General features: G+C 43.9%; 1 protein-coding gene across 1 annotated transcript in view; it reads left to right on the forward strand.

Annotated features, from left to right (window-relative positions):
- Positions 1 to 19673, forward strand: part of SLC25A20 (solute carrier family 25 member 20) — a 377462-nt gene that overhangs the window by 56306 nt on the left and 301483 nt on the right. Inside the window, exon 2 of the mRNA XM_044078760.1 lies at positions 7401 to 7493. Within this exon, the coding sequence (XP_043934695.1) occupies positions 7401 to 7493 (93 nt within the window). The remainder of the gene's footprint in view (positions 1 to 7400; positions 7494 to 19673) is intronic.

The following is a 19673-nucleotide window of genomic DNA, read 5'->3' on the forward strand; positions in this document are numbered from 1 at the left end:
CTCGCTTCACAAAGTTTATTTATATGCACAAAAAGTGAAGTAAGCCTTTAATTGATAACTTTAAAATGTACTCATCTAATTAGTTATTCATGTTGACCAAGTATGTTCACTGAGCAGAACCCAGGAGTCATTCACACTCATTTTGGCCACATAAAGTACACAGTAGAAGTAAATGTTACTTTTTGCTTTTTATGGAAACTGATGCTTAAAAAGTAGATCTGTCTTCTTAAATGAGTTAGCAATTGTACAGATGGATTTAACAAGCCTGAATGGATGTAGTTCTGCAAAACAGATGTATGCTCTGGTTACTTTTGTGGCCTTTGCTGTAGGAAGCATTATGAACAGGATTTGATCTTTAGAGGGAGAACTTCATTTATTCAGAACATGCAGCAAGACATATTTTTTTGTTTTTTAAGTTTTCTTTTGTTGCTCCTTCTCTGTGTTAGCTGTGCTTTGGCTGTGTGCTGCAAGTTGGGTCTGCTGTAAAGGGACACCCTAAAATAAGGTGGATACATTCTGTAAAGAACATTCTGTAATTTATGTTCATGGATGTCTGTCCCAATGGAAGCACATAAACTGAATGTGTGCTCATTGGCCACAATGAGTGCAACAGGAGCTGCAAGTCACACCATAGACAGGTCAAATACCACTATATTCACTTGTGCTGCAGTCCAAACACACTGAAATCCAGAGCCAGCAAGTGTTGGTGTGTACAGCAACTATTGCTGGAATAGGCAAGGGTGTTGTGCCCCATGCTGTAATAAGTGTATTGTGCCCAAGCAGTGTACTTTATTAGTGCAGTAGGAGTGTGTATGGTGACTAGAAAATAGTGTCCTTGAGTAATTCGTAATGTGAAGATTCTTAACAGGATGTGGGCTTGGCTTAGTGAAGGCACATGTGAGTGGGACTGCTACACTGCTGACACTCAATTTGTGATGTGTATAGACTTTCTGGATCACTGCTGCCTATTTTACAATGGTTCCTTGTAAGTGCAGACTTATGTTTTGGTATGAGGGATAGTGTTTTCTGCATTGTCACTTTGAGGATCACTCAGAAGAGCAGACTTTTTTTTTTTCTGTGGCTGATGTCTTTTGAGGCATGCAATATATTCATGGTCATCCAGATGGGTACATGATTAGTGGCATTCAGTCAGGTCAGTTTCGGCCAGTTGGACTTTGTCTAGACATCAGGAATTTATTGTAATAGATTCATGAGTTTTCTCATTAGCATAGTAACCATTGTCTTTCTAGATTTTTAACTTATTGTAGGAAAGAGACGCACTTCTGTATGACCTGTTTCAAATCCTTTTTAAGAGCATCTGTGTTACATCTGCAAACATCAGGGCTAACCTCAGGGTGTAGTTCTACTTAGAGATGCTGCTGTAAACCCATTACTGATGCCTGTTGCTGGGTTATAAGTGTTGGATCTGCTCTAGGAGACGCCCTTGAAGATCTGTTATTACTGTGAGTCCCCTCATAAAACGTATTTTAAATGCTTTCTCTTGAATCGGCACTGGTAATACCCCATTTGGAATGAGTTGAACTTGTGCTCTCAAACTCTTTGCCAAACTGTGGGCCAGCAATTATCCATTTTTCTGCCTTTACACGTCCTGGAATTTATTAGAGATGCAGTTGCCTCCATCCTGGATAGCTTTTTTTTTTTCTGTACTTAAATGGGGAATAACATATATTTTTTTTTTTTAGTCCATCAGATTCAGTCCAAAATTGTGTTATCCTCAGCTTGCCCTGTTCCTTCTGAGCCGCAGCTGTCAAAGGCCACCCCCCACAGGACTTTGAGAGCACAAGGCCCAGGTAACCCCTCTCCAGGGCATTTCCCTTTCTGAGTCTTCTTCGGATGCTCCCACCGAAGAACCCCCTCGGAAACGGGTGTAAGAGGAAACACATGGACTCCCCAGAGGAGTCCCTCACGGAAAATACAGACTACGATGATGGGAAAGGGTCCCCACAGTCACCCCCTGATGATGTCTCCTTCGGAAACCTCATGGAAATTTTAAAACGGGTGACTGGAAGTCCTCCAACCCTTCCTTGGAAGAATCCATATTCCTGCAGGCCTTTCGCTCTCGGCCCTCTGCTTCTTGGGTAATCCCCCCCCCCCCCCCCCGCCGATGAGTTGGTTAAACTCATTGTGCAACGGACTTGGAAGAACCCTGATTCCGTTGAGGCCATCCCCAGTAGATCAGACAAAGTACTCTCCCCTCCAGAGGATCAACCCCATTGTTCCAGAGGTTTGCCGGTGGACGCTATGGTGGTGGTGGCAGTCACGAAAAAGGACCTTGCAGAAGAGAGTCCTGTTTTTCACCCACCCAACAGAGAGTCCCGAGCAGTGGACAGGTTAGGGAAGTGAGTCTTTGCATCAGTGACCTTCGCAGTTAGGTCTCTGAACTTTTTGGCACATTTTACGAGGCTCCAGAGAGATCTTATCTCCGAACTCTCCGGAACTCTCGTGGGCCAAGTATCGGATGGAGCACAAGATAAAGTTGCTTCCCAACTTGCAACCCTAGAATCAATATCTAATTCATCCATGAGGTTGCTGTCACACGCAACCGAAGGAGCAGCTAGAGCTGTGGGTGCAGGCAACGTCATGAGACACCACGCCTGGATGCGCATTTGCGACCTCGCGGACTCCTTCAAGTCTTCTTTCTAAATGCTCATATTGAGCCATCTGCTTTCTTTGGTGCTAAGGTCAAGGATACATTAGCCAGGCGCGAGTAAGACGGGAAGACCTTGTCTGCCGTTGGCCTATGCTTTTCCAAACCTCAGCATTCCTTCTCCAGGAATCAGAGGAGTGGAAAGATGTGGCACAAGAAGTCTGAAGGTCCTTTCCGAGATGCATGTGGTGAGGACTCCTCCAAGAGGCAGAGGGGGTTCCAGTAATCTAAGACGTCCCTTTAGGGGCAGAGGGGTCCTCGGAACTAGGGCCCCAGAGATTCCTTCTCGGGTAGACCACATCAGCGCTCCTGAGGTGCTGCCTGATTGCTTTCCTCTGGAAGCATTCGGGGCACGTTTTTCTCTGCACCAAGCTGCCTGGCTCTCCATTGCAAATGATCAGTGGTTGCAGAGAATCATTACCAGAGGCTACCATATTCCCCTAATTAGTTATCCAAGACCTCCGAAATCTCTTCCTGATGTTCCACCCAGTTATAGGGAGGAGGCAGCTTCCGAAATACGAAAGCTATGTCAAAAACGAGCTATCCAGCAGGTCCCACCAGATCAGTGCGGATCAGGGTTCTACTCAAGATTCTTTTTGATGCCAAAGAAAACAGGGGACTGGAGGCCCATCCTGAATCTCTGCCAACTAAACAAATCGATAGTTCAGACAAAGTTCCGCATGGTCATGATTCAATCCATCCTCCCCTTTCTGCGGAAGGGTGTGTGGATGTGCTCATTAGATCTCCGGGATGTGTATTACCATATCAAGATGGACAAGCGCTCCAGTTGCCTTCTTCGCTTCCAGTTGGGAGCCAATCGCTACCAATTCAGAGCCCTGCCTTTTGGTCTCTCGACGACCCCCAGAGTGTTCACGAAATGTCTTGCAGTGGTAACGGCTTATCTGAAACTTCAGGGATTCCAGGTGTTTCCATACCTAGACTATGGTTCCTCTCCGCCCCCACCAAGCATCTTCTGGTCATGGCCCTCCGCTACACACTGGCTCTAGCGGAGTCATTAGGCATCACCATACATTGGGAGAAATCAAACCTTCAACCATCACAACAACTGGAATTCATTGGGCCAATATTCAACACCCAGTCAAGCCTGATCTCACTTCCTCTCCACAGGCTTCAGAGATTAAGGGCACAAGTTCAGGTGATACTCTGTCAAAGCAAAGTGTCTGTAAGGGAAATCCTCCAAGCCTTGGGATCTATAGCTGCAGCCAATCCCATAGTTCCCTTAGCCAGACTTCACATGAGATTACTACAATGGCTCCTTCAGGCCCAGTGGATACCTAATCTTCACTCCTTGAGCTCACAGATTCTTATCACCAACATTTGCAAACAAGATCTCCTCTGGTGGATGAGTACAGATGAAAATCTTTGGTGTCGCCCCTTCCAGGTTCCACAGCCCAGTGCCACGGTGACCACAGATGCTTCCCTGATGGGGTGGGGGGGGCCACTTCCAGGGAAAGTCAGTCCAAGGCACGTGGTCTGATGTAGAGGTCAATTTGCATGTCAATGTCCTGGAGTTAAGAGCGGTGCCATTGGCGTTGCAAGCTTTTCATCTGCTCCTTCCATCCAGAATGACTGCTGCACAGTCGGACAACATGTCCGTGGTCTGATACATAAACAGGAAGGGACAAAATCTTACCCCCTATGTCGCGAAGCCATGAGAATCTGGCAGTGGGCGATAGCTTCTAACTGCTTTCTGATTGCAATGCGTATCCCGGGGAGCTCCAACGCGTTTGTGGACAGACTGAGCAGATTCATTCTTCATCCTCGTAAGTGGTCTCTTAACCCGAGTGTGGCAGCAGAAATTTTCAGCCATTGGGGCCAGCCATGCTGCGACCTTTTCGCCTCCCCTTGAAACACAAAATGCAGCAGCTACTTTGCCCTCTTTCCCCCTCTCAGAGAATCACCGAGAGACGCTCCTAATCCACAATTGGCCCACGGGTCTCCTTTATGCTTACCCTCTGATTCCCCTTGTTCTACGGAAAGCTATTCGGTTGAGAAGCAAAGTGATCCTCATTGCCCAGTTCTGGCCTCGTCAGATGTGGTTTCCCTTCCTTCGACCTCATGTGTTACAACCTCCTTGGTTCCTAGACACTCGTCAGGACCTCATATCTCACCCACAAGGGCTGACTCCCCCGAATCTGTCCACTCTCAAGCTGACAGCTTGGTTTCTCCACTTTCGTTAATTGCCAGGCAGGAAACCCTCTCTTCACCCGTCCCGAACGTCCATAATGGGTCTGAAGGAGTGCCACGTATCTCCTCTCGCCTTTGCAAGACCTTCCTCAAGGGTATTTTTCACAGTAGGCCTCCCATCAGACAGCCAGTGGAGGTATGGAATCTGTCCTGGGTTCTGCAGGCTCTCTCTCTTCCCCCGTTTGAGCCGGCTGTGACATGTGATCTAGAATTCCTGTCAATGAAATCCTTGTTCCTGGTGGCTATAACTTCAGCCAGAATAATTTCTGAATTACAAGCATTATGTATCAAGAGCCCTTATCTGATCTTTCATAAGGACAGAGTATCACTTCGTACTAACCCATCCTTTCTCCCCAAAGTGGTTTCTGATTTTTCGATTAACTAGTCCATTGAGCTCCCTGTGTTTTTCCCAAATTACTCTAACAAGGGAGAATACTGCCTACATTCGTTGGATGGTCATAGACAATTACGTTTCTATCTGGACAAAACTAAATCCTTTCGCAAGTTGGACCAGCTTTTCATTTCCTTTGCGGGCCCTAGAATGGGAGGTGCAGTATCGAAAGTTACTTTGTCTAAATGGCTCAGGGACTGCATTGCCTTCACATATTCGCTTACGGAGGGATCGACGCCTGGCCAAATCAAAGCTCACTCAACTAGGGCTATTGTAGCATCTGTTGCCTTCCACTCTAGGGCCTGTATCTGCTCTATGGAGGTCATCCTTATAAGGATGTTTTATCCATTATACTAACAAAGTTCTTGACATTCCATTAGTCAGCAAATAAGTAATGAACGGCATCCTTAAAAGGATGTGGAATTGTAACGAGTTATAAATTATATAAGGACAAAGTCGTGAAAATTTATCATTATAAACACATGTTGTAACCGTGATATAGTGATCCCGTCGTTTCTTGGATGTAGAAGAAAAAGGTAGCTCAAAACAAAGGACTCCAGAGTTTCCTTTGAAATAATCCAGCAACTGCGTGTAACTGATAAAATTTACGTTATCTCTTGGCACTTGAAACGAAACAAATCATGGCATGAAGTAGTTGTGATGGAAAATTTTGTTTTTGCTAGCAGTTCTGCAAAAATGTATTTTTGAGCTACACTGGGATCAAGAACCCATCATAAAGAAAGTGCAACTTTTGGAATAAACTGGATGTTTAGTCCCATGTTAACCTTCCTTATTATTTTGAACCAGATGATTCGCTTCCAATGTCTTTATCCAAACCCACAAAAATGGTGTAGAGGGGCCAGTCTTTTGCCTTGATTTTGGTAGATAGTCTAGGTTTCAGCTAGACAGACGTAAGGCAGACAGTGGAGTCTTAATAGCTGGTTAGAGAGAATCACAATCTTACAAGTAAGTTAATTACGAGATAAAAAATTTATAGTATTTACTGCAGTCATACACATAGGAGCTGTTTAACTGGCTGGTTAAAATGCAGTTCACCTTTTTAGTGACATTATGTGCTACCATTATTTGCACAGTGCATTACCTGATGATATCAAATGCTGTGACTTGGGCATCAGTCTGTGTCTGTACAATGATACAAACTTCATATCATTTTTGTGAAGGAGAACATGGCTTGAGTAAACTGTCCAACAAGGGATAATACTTCTATACTTCTACTAGTATCTAACATGGTCTTGTATCCTATACAGAGGACTGCTTGAGTCAGTTCTGAGAAGCAGTGGTACCCGCTCCTATTGGTACTAGTACTGTCTAAGACTGTGTCTTAATAACAAACCTCTGCTGTAAAACCATCTTCAAAAATACAATAAAAGTTGTGAGCTCCTTGCCCTAGCCCAGCATCGCTGAGAGTGAGCCTTTCAGCAGATCCTAGATTTATTCACTCTTCTTGCCCATTGATGACTTCTTTCTTGAAATCTTATATGATTTGAGAGCTTTAGTCCAAAACAGGAGTGGGTTATTATTGTGCTTTGATTTGAGTGTTGAGCATTAGGAAGTCATAATGTTTTGTATTTAGAATATACCATGAAAGAACTTTAACTGCATGTGGGAGCTGCTCATCGTATACCAACACGAGTGATGGAAAGATATCAACAAAATGTGATGTCATACAGCAGACTTCTAAAAGATTGGAAGAATTTTGTTTTTGTAAGCCTGTGCTTCTCTAAACCCCATGATAAGAATGTACTTCAGGAAGTACTCTAAAAGGTGCTGTATTCTGGTAAGTAGTTATGCAACTTTTCTTTACTATGTGATGAGTAAATTCCTTTTTCTTGTTGTCTTCAGTCCTTCATGTGATCTTGCCTTTTTTTTTCTGTTCTGTAGTTGTGATAGTGTATTGTGGACTGGTAGTTATCAAGTATATTAAGATGTGTAATCAAAATTAAAGATGCTTTGGAACATCAGCTGCAGTGTGTGAAACATGGCATATTTGTTTATTTAATGACGTAATGTGCATACTGTGGAATTGTGTTTAGAAAGAGTTGGAGTAAAAATTACTTCTTATTTATGGAAAAATGTGTTTTTATTGAAGTAGTTATTTGCTTCTTTCTTTAGGTAAGATTACAGACGCAGGTAAAGCCAGCACCTGGGCAGCTTCCACTTTACTCCGGTACATTTGACTGTTTCAGAAAGACATTTATGAAAGAGGTGGGTATTGTGGTATTCAAAGCCTCCTGAAAGCTGCTTTATATTCAACCGCATAAATCACTGCTGATTGTGGAAAGGTGGAAGTGCCATCCTGAGTTTGGAAAGGTGGAAGTGCCATCCTGAGTTTATAAACCAAACTACTTGACATAGCTTGGCAGTTTTCCAAAGGCATTAACAAATATAGATATAGCTTGGCAGTTTTCCAAAGGCATTAACAAGTATAGATAATTCAAAGGACCTAGTTAGGTGACAGACTGATTGTTTGGGTAGCATGTTTCCTATTTTGGGCAGATAGTAGTATTGAATGATTGGCTGCAATTTACTGCAAATATTTTTTTTGGGGGAGGGTGTTGTGATTTTTGCATGATGTACTCATAGTTAAAGGAACTTACTGATCTTTATTTCCGTCACTGTGTGCGTGTGTGTGTGTGTGTGTGTGTGTGTGTGTGTGTGTGTGTGTGTGTGTGTGTGTGTGTGTGTAATATTGGATGGGGAGGAGGCTGGTATTTAATTTCATTTGCTTGACTTCTACTTGGTATTGTCCTCTTCCCAGTTTAATTTGAAGGTGGATGTCATTTCATCTTTAAAAGATGTTCAAGGCTGTTGAGCATTCTAATTTAAAGCTCTGCTGTTTCTTTGTGTGTCATACAGTAAAGTACAAGAAAGGGCAAACCTCTTAAATGAGTTTGCAGCATTTGTGGAAGAATGTTTTATCCATGTATGTTGAGACCAGTTGGCATAAGGGTTAAGGTCTTTGCCTCCCATGTATAAGGTACAAGGTTCAATCGTGACCTCTGGCCAATGTCTGTTTGGAGTTTGCATGTTCTCCTTGTGTCTCTGTGGGGTTCCTCTCACCTCTGAAAAACATGCTGAATGTTTCCTTCTCAAACTCACCAATGAATAGAGCTGTGGGCAGTAGCACAAACTACATGGTGCTCTGTAGGTGGAAGAGTTGTACAGACCAAGTGCTTTGGGCATCTACTGTTGTGCACAGTATCCTCAAGGTAGGAGAACATGGATCACAGACTGACCACCATGGCAGGGCTAGCCTGTTGACCGTGTAAAACATGGCTCTAGGTGATTCGGTCATGTTGCCAAATGGGCATGGATATTTGCCAATGATAAGTGAGTTGAGGACCTGGCCTACTCTGACCTATGTCAGGGACCCATGCTAATAGCAGGAGGGGTGTATATGCCCTTATTGGCCAGTGTGTGCCTGCCCTAAAGCCCGGCAGTACTAGGTCAATAAGCTACTGGCTGGCCTATGACTAGTTGCCCAGCTTGGGTTACCTGGGATAGCTCTGTTGAGCAAAACATCAATGTCGACCAATCAACCTGCTAAACATGAACTAAGAATTGCTATGCTCCAATGTAGGTTCACTGACAGGGTACAGTTTGAAAATGGATGACATGATGGTACAAGAGACTAGATGGAAGGGCAGAGGGGGACAGGCTAGAAATGGTATGGGAATTGAGGTGAGAGAGAGGCTTCAGAAGGCAGTGAGGGAGGTCATCAGAATTAGTAACAGACTCATGGTAATCGGACCAATGATAGGGTAATAGTCATAATCTCAGCCCATGCCCCACAACAGGGTTGTGATAGTGAGGAAAAGAGTGCATTTAGTAGATAAAGCAGGACAACCTGAATTGACGTTAATAACGGGTGACTTGAATGTACATGTTTGGACAGACAGAACAGGATAGGAGGACTGCCTGGGCCCACATGGGTGGGGCGACAGGAATAAAAGAGGAGAGGCCATTCAAAACGTCTGGTTGACAGTAGCCAACACATGGCTCACCCAACATGCAACTCAGGCAGACTTCTCCTAGTAAGGAAAGGGCATGGTGAGAATCACTGATTGTAAAGTCATTCCCAGTGAAACAGCTGGCCCACAGCATAAACCACTGGTTGCCAAAATCAGCTGGAAGGTCAGACAAGGTTCTAAGGTCAACAGAGACCAGACTGAAGATCTGGAAGTTGACTGGAGAGAAAGCACAACAGTTCAAGGAATTACTCTGGGCTCTAGCTCCCCAAGAAGAGGAGGAAATAGTTGGAGAAGAATGACAACACCTGAAAACAGCATGTGTGAGGACTACAGAACAGATATACGGCCAAGCCAGGTATGGAAATAAGGTACATAAGGAAAGCTGGTGGTGGAATGCACAAGTCCAGGATGTGCTCAAAAGAAATGAGTACTGGAAAAAATGGGAGATAGTATTCCTTCCTAGACTGGTCCATCTTTTCTGTTTGGTTAACAAAGAGTCTAAGAAAATAGTTGCAATAGCAAAGAACAGGGCATCAGAGGCAGTCTATTAACATTTGGAAAGTGACTCGGCAGATGGCACTAAGAAACTATATCAAGTTGCAAGGCAAAGACAGAAAGCTAAAGAAGATAGTCAGACACCCTTTATGTTTTATTTGAGTTGCTGACTAATTTTAGATCCCTAGATCAGGTAACAATTGTGCTGTTTGACTTGCGGTTGTGTAGCAGCTCCATCAAGCCTGGATTTATGAGTGCCTTGTAGGTCAGGCATAGGTTACCATTTGATAGTTAATAGGAGACAGAGTAAAGGGATAGGGTTTTAGTCTATCCACATAGTTCATGTTGTTTACACTCTGTATTTTCTTTATGAGGAACCTCTAAGGTCACTCCACTGTTGTAAGTGCCTAGTCAAGTACATGCCAGGTGGTGCATTATACTCTATTATTGGTCTAATAAGGGATGAGTACAGAGGGATTATAATTTCCTTGGATCTGGATGGTGTATTTTTACTTATAAGTTGTGCCACATAAAAGGACTTTCTCACCACTCTGGACACATGACGGTCAAGGTTCAGGCTACTGTCTGTCTGTGTACCTAGATCTCTCAACTCTAATGGCTAGGCTTGTATAGGCCCTAGGGCCAATAGCCTAGTACCAACCTATGAACCTATAAATATTGTGGGAAGAAATATCCAGGGAATTGTTATGGCTAGGCTTGTATAGGCCCTAGGGCCGATAGCCTAGAAACCAACCTATGAACCTAAGTCTACTCGTAGGTTGGTACTAGGCTATCGGCCCTAGGGCCTATACATGCCTAGCCATAACAATTCCCTGGCTATTTCTTCCCACAATATTTACTTCCCTGGACCCCTGTCTAGCAGGGCGACTGATGTGATCCCCGGGGTAGGGATGTGCTGTTGATGTTGTAATTTGCGGGGGTATTTGATTTCCCAAAGGGTATGATAATGCATTTTTTCACATTTATTTTTAGGGCATGGTTCTGAAACCAATCATTTGTCTGATATAGACCCTCCTGAAGGATCTCTACATCAGTGGGGGATTCAGTGATTGCCCTCAACTTGCAGTCATCAGCAAACGTCGTCATCCAGAGGCCTTCCTCATTATCCTTGACTTCAGAGAAGTGTAGTCTAAACGGGAATCCCAGCACTGAGCACCGTGGAACACTGCTAGTAACTGGCCTCTTGCTGGATCTGGATTCACCCACTTTAACCACGTGTCCTGTCCATGAGCCAATTGGCTATCCATCTGGTGATGTAGGAATTTATGCCCAGTTTTGTGAGTTTATTTATAATACCTGTGGAGGGAGTTGGGTCAAATACCTTGGCCAGACCGAGGTGGGAAGTATGTACTGTTTTACTGTCATCCATGGCCTTAGTGACTTTCTCAAAGAAATCCACCAGATTCAGTAGGCATGACCTGCCCTCGACAAAGGTAAATTGGGTTGGGTCCAGTATTTGAAGGTTTGCTATGTAGTTATTTATCAGGTCCATGATTATTCTTTCCATGGCTTTACATAGAAGACTAGTCAAACATATGGGACTGTAATTTCCCAAGTCAGTAGATAGTCCCCTTTATGCAGAGGGATAACTGTTGCTGTCCTCCATTCTATTGGGACAAAGCCAGTCCGGAGCATATGGTTAAATAGAGATCCCAATGAGCCTGGTCTTGATTTAAGCTGTTTAAGAGGCAACCTGATATATTTTCAGGCCCCATTGAAGCCATGTTTTTAGTTTGAGAACGCAGTGGCAACTTGTTCTTTGGTGATAATTTGTAGTGGAGGGTATTTCTTGGGGAAAACTGGGGGTGATGGGGAGGTGAAATTTGAGCTGAATTTGTCTGCCAGCAGATTTGCTTTATCTTCCGGCTGAGTATAAGTGATGCCATCTACAACTAATTCTGCACATTGTTTGGTGTTGCTCTTAAGATTGTGGACATAACTGAAAAATGCCTTCTGGTTATCCTTAGCTTTGGGAGCTATTTTTACCTCAAAGTCTGCTTTCAGAGACTTTGACTGGTTCTCTGATTCATTTGTTTAGACTAACAAGGGACTTTGTGCACAACAGAGCAGTTTCAATACCAGGGGTCCTCCAGGGTGGCTTGTTTTTGCTGTTGGACCTGGGCTTATTTCAGTCTGGTACTGCCATTTCTATGCATTTGTTTATGTGGTCATACAGGGCTTTGGTGTATGCCTCTGCATAGGTTTCTGTGTTTTCTGGATTTGGGGGGCTTGCTGTCCTTAATAGGGACAATTTGCCATAGAGTTCTTCAAGTATTTGGGGCTAAGTGAAGGAACTAGTTTTGCGTTTATTTCAAGGGAGACCACTTTGTGATCTGATACTCTCCCATATTTGTGGGCACCAGATCTAGGATATTTGTTTTCTAGTGGGAGTGCAAACTTGCTGCTCAAGGGCATTTGAATTTACAAAGTCAAGCAATCTTTGTCCTGCATATTGGTGGTAGTTGTATGCCTCTGAATTAATGGAGAGGTAGTTAAAATCACCCATGGTACTGGGCTGGATGGTGAGTTATTCTAGAAACTTTAGGTATGATGTGTGAGTTTCCTAGTTTATGGTGGGGGACCTGTAGTTAGCAAGAATATGGTAATGGATTTTTCCCATGGTTAGTTGAACATGGAATAATTCAAGCCTGTCATTTTGTTTGACCAGTCTAGAGGTGTGCTTATCGTGTATGTAGATACACCTCCGCCATTTGCTCTTTCATGTTCAGTGGGTGGTTGGAATGTATGAAAGGCATTACAGCCGTGCACTGCTGGAGTGCTTTCTATGGCTTTGGACTATGTTTCATTAACTGCACAGACTTTAGCATTTTGTAGGGTGAATAGAACTTCCAGGGAGTGCAGTTTCTTGTTGGGGATCCTTGCACTGAGCAGTAAAACTTTTACCTTGTCCTGAGTAGCTTTTGTTATGGTGGAAGGTTTGTCTATTTGGCAATGCCTAAAAAGGCACTATGGGGTGGGTAATGTTTTGACTAGTATCTGAAAGCCTAGAGCTGACAGATGAAGACCATGCCTGGCAACGCAGCTTGGTCGGTTAACCATGTCCTCCCAAGCTGACAAGTATTGGACCCCTTTGGAATGACAGCAACAGCTAAGCCAGTTGTTAAAGTCTATCATTTTCTGATGGTGTTGTGAAGTCATCCTTGGATATGGTAGAATACTGTTCAATGTTAGCTCATACCTGAGAACTTAGTCATGTGACTGTCGTCGTATAGTCAAAGGAGGTACATCTCAAGTCATTCATGCCCACATGGACTATGACAGAGTCATACTGGTACTTGGGTATAAGTAATTTGAGTGCTTGTGTGATCTGGCGAATCCTGGCCCCTGACAGGCAACTAACTGTAACCTTCCTCTTATCCAACTTGGTAAGAGGGATGTCAGTGTGTCTCACAGTGGAATCTCCTATGACCAGAATATTGGGTTGTGGAGGGTTTCGCCGTATGGGGCTTGGTAGTTATGGCACAGTGAGATGTGGCTTTGTGTTTTGATGCGGATTGTCTTGTGTGTGTACATAAGGAGTTTCTGAGGACTGGACTGCGCCTGAGAGACCTTTGAGGTTTTAAGTTACAAGTGAGCATCTCTGCATATGTGGGTCTATGCATGTGGTTCTTTGCGGGTGCAGTGAATGATGTGTGTGAGTCACTGACATGTTTGTTGCTTTTTCTGTCTGTATGTGATAATCTAGCCTCCAGTTCAACGTGCGTAACTACGTCTCTTACATACTGTATTTGTCTGTTCGAAAGTGGTTGTCAGTGTACATAAGGCAATTGTTACATTGCCTCAGAATACCTGTGTCAACCAAGCTGGATGCAGAGATAGCAGGAAAGTGCCCATCCATGGTTGCAGGTCCTAATTTGTACTTGAGTGTAATGAACCTGTCTGTCCACTTTGCTGTATTTATCTGCAGGTGAAGATTTAGATCCCATGTTCTGGTATGTGTGGAGCTGTTCATTTTGTGAGGTACAAGATGTCCTGGACCACTGGGTCTGTAATAGCTCTGAAGGCAAGGGATAGATCACCCCTCAAGAGTCTATAAGACACTTCAGGTAAAAGATAGTGCTTAAAAGCTTTGTTTTTAAGACCATGATCTTACTTGGGGAAACTGTGGGAGTCTTTTTACTTGCTTGATTAGTCTAGTGAGGTACATCTCAAAGGGAGTATTCTGTTCAGTGACTATGGAATGTAATGGGAAAATTACTTGTTTGGATCTAGTAGATATCCTTCTGGTGATTAGCTGTGCTAAGTAGAAGGACTTCCTGACTACTGTTACACGATGACCAAGGAGAGGGAGTTGTCATCCCAAGTGCCAAGGTCTCTAACAAAATTCTCATTTTGGAGTTGGGTGTTGTATTGTATACAGGGGGAGGGATGGTTTACCAAATCCTACTATATTACACTTTTTAGCATTTATTTTAAGCCCACTCCCTCTAACAAAATTCTCATTTTGGAGTTGGGTGTTGTATTGTATACAGGGGGAGGGATGGTTTACCAAATCCTACTATATTACACTTTTTAGCATTTATTTTAAGCCCATTTTTTTCTAAGTATAAGTTCTTGTTGCAGGGCTTGGGTGCCCAAGCATGACTTGACAACTTCCAGTTTGCAGTCATCTGCAAGCTTGGTAAGTCAGAGGTCTTGGTTTGTGGTCTGGAGATTAGAAAAGTAAATGTGAAACAAAAGGAGTCCCAGCACATAGCCCTGCGCGACACACTGTTACCTCTGTACTCTTTCATGAGGCACCTGCTATCCACACTATGAGTTCTACTCTTTATCCAATTTGCTATCCATCTTGCCACACAGGGATCTATTTGCAGTGCATTTAACTTACCAAGATCTTACCATAACAGTATATGTCTTTTTTTTTTTCTTTCACTGTTGCAGTATTCATCACTTATGGGATCTCCTGCCAATGATAGCCTAATGTCCAGCCGTTATACCAAAGCCTTTACTTCCTCTCAGCATTGTTCATCTATATGCTCCCTGCGCAGGTATATGGCATAAAAGTGACATACACATGTTCAATATCTGGAATTGAAATGAGGGACATGTGCATCCAGGTGGAAAGAAGAGAAAAGAGACAAGAAAGGCATAGACCCCACAGCCAGTAAAGTGTCCCAACAGAAAAAAGAGAGGGGGGGCAGGAGGGAGGGACTGAAAACTGTAACAGTGAAAAGGAGGACATCTACTGTTATGGTAATATCTTACATGACTGTACTATGTCCTTCTTTATCACTGTTGCAGTATTCATCACATGTGGGAGATTACCAAAGCTACTGTAAAGGATGGGAGGAGGAAGGCTTAGAGGAGCCCTTCACAAACCCATGAAGAATAGCCCTGGCATACCCTTCCCTGGCTCTGGAAATGGCATCCAACTTGTAATACGTAGTAAACGTGTGGACAGAGGACCAAGTAGAAGCATCTAGGATGGTACTGGTATCCAGTCTCTTGAAGGGAGCTCCAGAGGAAGCTGCTGCTCTCATATGATTAGCTCAAATTGAAACGGAGAGCTGTTTACCATGAAAGGAGTAACCAGAAGAATTGGCCTTAGAAATCCAGGAGGAGATTGTTTACTTAGAAATTACCAAACCCGATGTCTTGGTATTAAAAGAAACCAAACACTTCTCAGATTTGGGGTTAGCCTATGTCTTACAAATAAAGGTGCAGTTTTCATAGCCAAATACTAGGCTGTTAGTCTACTGACTGTCACAAGCCAAGTCAATAATCACTGGGCAGAATCAAACACTGTACTACGTTTCTGTAAGGTAAAGACCTTAACCATTATGCATGCACTCTCCTGAGCTGTCTATGTAAATCTAATGTGTGGAGAACCTATTCAGTAGCAGGTAGTGGAGAAGGACGCAAGGAAGGGAACTAGATAGACTGATTTAAAAGGGACAACTCATTGACCACCTTTGACATAAAAGGAGTAGTAGTATGCAGAGACCGGCCATCGGAGCCTGAAGTTCAGAAACTCTCTTGGCTTGAGTAAGAGTTACTAATCAAACAATCTTCCAGGTGTAATGTTGCAAAGCAGAAGAAGAATCAGACTTGAAAGGAGACTGAGTCAGCTTTTCAAGGACAGAATTTACGTCCCAAGTTGGAGGAGTAATTTTTTGGGGGGGCCTAATATGAAGGACTCCTTTAAGGAATTGCTTGGCCTCAAAACAAGAGGCCAGTGGTGGGTTCAAGGGCAGACAAGCAGAGATTGCTGACAAGTGAGCTTCAACCAAAGAATATGCTAGGTCAGCATGGAACAGTTCACACAAGTAAGAAAGAACCAGAGGGACCCCCTCTGAGAAGGGATCCTGGTGACTCTTTATACACCAAACAGAAAATCTCTTCTATTTAGCAATATAAGAATTTCTGGTAGTGGGTTTCCTGACTTCCTGTAGAACCCTAAGCATGTCCTCAGAAAAGTGATGTCTGAAGTGGACCAAAACCCTATCACCTAAAGTATCAACTGAAGAGTGGACAAGTGAGGGTGAATTAGAGACAACTTGTCTTGTGTGAGAGGATCCATCTGGTGAGGTAACTTGTGATTGCCTCTGGCCAGGTAGAAGTGAAGGGGGAGCCAGTGCTACCTGGGCCAAAAGTGAGTATCCAGCAGGATTCTGGAGGAGACCTTCCAAGATCTTGTGCACGACCCTGGGAAGCAGAGGAAAAGGAGGGAAGCATATAGGAACATTCCCGCCAAAGAAAAAGACATGGCATCCACTTTCCAAGTCAGAGGATTTCGGACTCTGGAACAGAGAACTTGGGACTCTGTCTGCTCAGAGAGGAGGCACAAAGGTTCACTTGAGGAATCCCCACTAATGTACTATGTCCAGAAATGGCTCTTTGTGAGGTATCCATTCATGAGGTTGAGTCCTTTACCTACTCAGGGAGTCTGTCACAAGGTTGTATTCTAAATGGATGTAAACTGCCTGAAGAGTTATCTGATGAATAACAAAGTCCCAGGCCTTCAGGGCTGTAGAGAAGATGAAACAATTGTGTCCCCCTGTTTGTTGATGTACTACATGACTGTGGTGTTGCGTCTAAAGACCTTTAGAGGGCCTGGAGACCAGAAAGAATGGAATGTTTGTAGAGCAAGAATGAGTACCATCATCTCTTTTATGTCAACGTGGTCTGAATGCTGTTGAAGGGGCCAAAAGCCTTGAACTTTCAGATTGTTGGAAGAGGCTCCCCACCCCTGCTCAGAAGCATCTGTGAACAGCTCTTGGATAGGGGTAGAAGTCTGGAAAGGCAGGCCTGTTTTGAGGGAGATCTGCAGAATCCAGAAATGAAGCTCAAGTTTGAGACAAGGCAGTAGAGGAACTAGAAACTGCAGAAGGTGGCAGTGCTGTAACCAAATCATCTTGAGGCACGATTAAAGTTTCCTCATATGAAGCTTGACAAAGGGAGGCATGGGAATGCTAGAAGCCATGAACCCCAAGGCTTTAAGAAAATCCCTTGCAGGAATGAGGGAAGGGGAAGCCGAGACTGACTAGAAAAATGTGGTCTTGAGAAGCAGACAGAATTGACTTCTTGAGATTTATAGGGAATCCCAGACTGTGCAGAAGGAGCATGGTGAAGTGTAAATCTTGAAGACTCCTGGATTGTGAGGGAGCCTGAAGAAGCAGATGGTCCAGATATGGGAATATCTGGATCCCCTAAAGCCTGCAAAAGTCTTTGACAGGGGCCAGAGATTTTGTGAACACCCTTGTAGCTGTAGAAATACCAAAGAACAAAGCAGAGAACTGAAAATGAGAGTAAGGCATAGAGAAATGTAAAGATGTCTTAAAGAGGGGGTGAATGGGAATATGAAGATGGGTGTTCTTTAGGTCTAGGGAGAACAGAAATGCCTATGGAAGCAAGAGAGGAAACAAGGATCTGGAGGGAAAGCATCCTGAAGGAAGGAATCTTTAGTAAGGTATTGAAAATGGAGATGTTTAGGTTAGGTCTCCATGATCCCTCTTACCTGGGAACTAGAAACATCCTGGAGTAAAACCCTGTTCCTTGTTGGGGAGTGTGGAATGGGTTGGGGAGTTCCCTGGTCCAATGGATCCTGCAGGACCCCAGAAAAGTGAGGAAGTTGGTTTGAAGGAGGTTGAGGAAAACCTGAGAAAGAGCGAAGGGATTTCCATACCACAAAATAACTGTGACAGATAATGGAAAGTACCCAAGAGTGTGAAGTAGTCTTGTTTCTAGATAGAGAGAAGCAGGGAAAACCTGAAAGATAGGGGAATTGTGGATGAGGGAAGGGGGTGGGGGGATATATCAGATGGAAGCAGATTGTCCTGAAAACGGGGCTTTTAGGACTTTGAAGTCTGGGTGGGATTATCAGAAAACATGCAGTTACGAACTCTTTTCCCTTTAAAAATCTGAGGTTGCTTACGAACAAAGGCAGATGTAGAAGGATAGTGTGTCTGAAATTTGGGGATAGGAGAAAGAACTTTACCTTTGTCTTGTGGAGTCTTAAACAGGACAGCAGCAGCAGCAGTACCAGAAATATTTAGATTGTCCAAAGGAGCATGTAGGAGCTTGATCTTAATGTCATCAGGTTAAGGCCTGGAGGAGAAGACAGGAATTCCTCCTCATAATTGAACCAGAAGCAGCAGCTCTGGAATATGCATCAGCTGTATCGTAAGTACATTTGATAGTGTGGCGGGCAACCTGTGAAGTAGAACTAAATAAGAAAAGGGCAGCAGTCTTGCTTTCAGAGTCAGGAAGGTTTGACAAGAGCCCCCACCCCCCCAAGTTGAGATCAAAAGACCAGAACATACCTGGTTATACGGATCTGATAATTTATGGCCCTGAAGACCAAAGTATCAGAAGTATAAACATTTTCTCCCAGCCTTTCCTTAGCCCAGTTGTCTTTATCAGAAGGGAAATTTTTGGAAGAGGATAAAAGCTTGGGCAGCTTGTCAGAGTAAACTGAGACTGAGACCACAGCAGGGTCTGAAGAAGGATACTTGTAAAGATACTTAGACATCTGGTACCTTAAAAAAGCAGTCAGGCTTCTTGGGGGCTGGGGTTTGAGAATTGGGAGCCAAAGAAGCAGCTGCAAATGTATCCAACAAAGCATCCAAAACAGGGGAGCAGCAGAAGGTTTAGGAGATTTCATTTGCAACAGCTGATGATGATACCTCTTTTGAATGGCAGAGACCTGGGAGCAATCACACTTAGTATTCTCCATCATGCTAACCACAGTATCCCCAAAAGACACCTCTTCAAAGGGAGAATCAGGGCTCAAGGAATCTTCTCCCTCTGACCCATAGTCTAAGGGTGAACTAATTTGAGAAGAATAGGCCAGGGATTCACGTCTTAAATCTATCTCCTTGTCCAAGGAATCAGATTCCATAGTCCTTTTGGCTGGAGTAGAAGATTAAGGAGAAGCAGGGACAGATAATCCCTGAGGGGTCTTCATGGCCAATGAGGTGTTGAACAAACCCTAGCTAAAGTCCTGATATTTTTTTTGAGGTTTTTTAGCAATGGGAGGAACGTTTGACTTTCTGCTGCTTTTTCAATGGGCCATCAGCTTTGAACATCCTAGGGGGCTCAGAGCCATGCCTAGACTATTTAAGGGTAACTGAAACCTCTTCTCTAACAAGAATCTTCAGACACAGCACTTTGGAAATAATCAGCCTTGGCTCCACCTCCATGTCTGTGAAGGATGTTTGCATAGTCTCAGAGGACATGCGAGAAGCCGGCTCATGCCAGCCTCTGACTGGGTTGAGGCAGAGTAAACTGGTGTTGGCACTGCACAATCTCTGGGGTCTTCATCCACCCTGAGAGCAATGTCCGGTGGAGACTGGACAGTAGCAGACTCGGACCAAGACATTTTAGTCATCATTTTGATTTATGGCTGTACCTCCGGGTGGGCTGATTTGGCCATGCT

The sequence above is a fragment of the Protopterus annectens genome, chromosome 7.part1, assembly GCF_019279795.1.
Source record: "Protopterus annectens isolate FY-2018-M chromosome 7.part1, PAN1.0, whole genome shotgun sequence".
Taxonomy (NCBI): Eukaryota; Metazoa; Chordata; order Ceratodontiformes; family Protopteridae; genus Protopterus; species Protopterus annectens.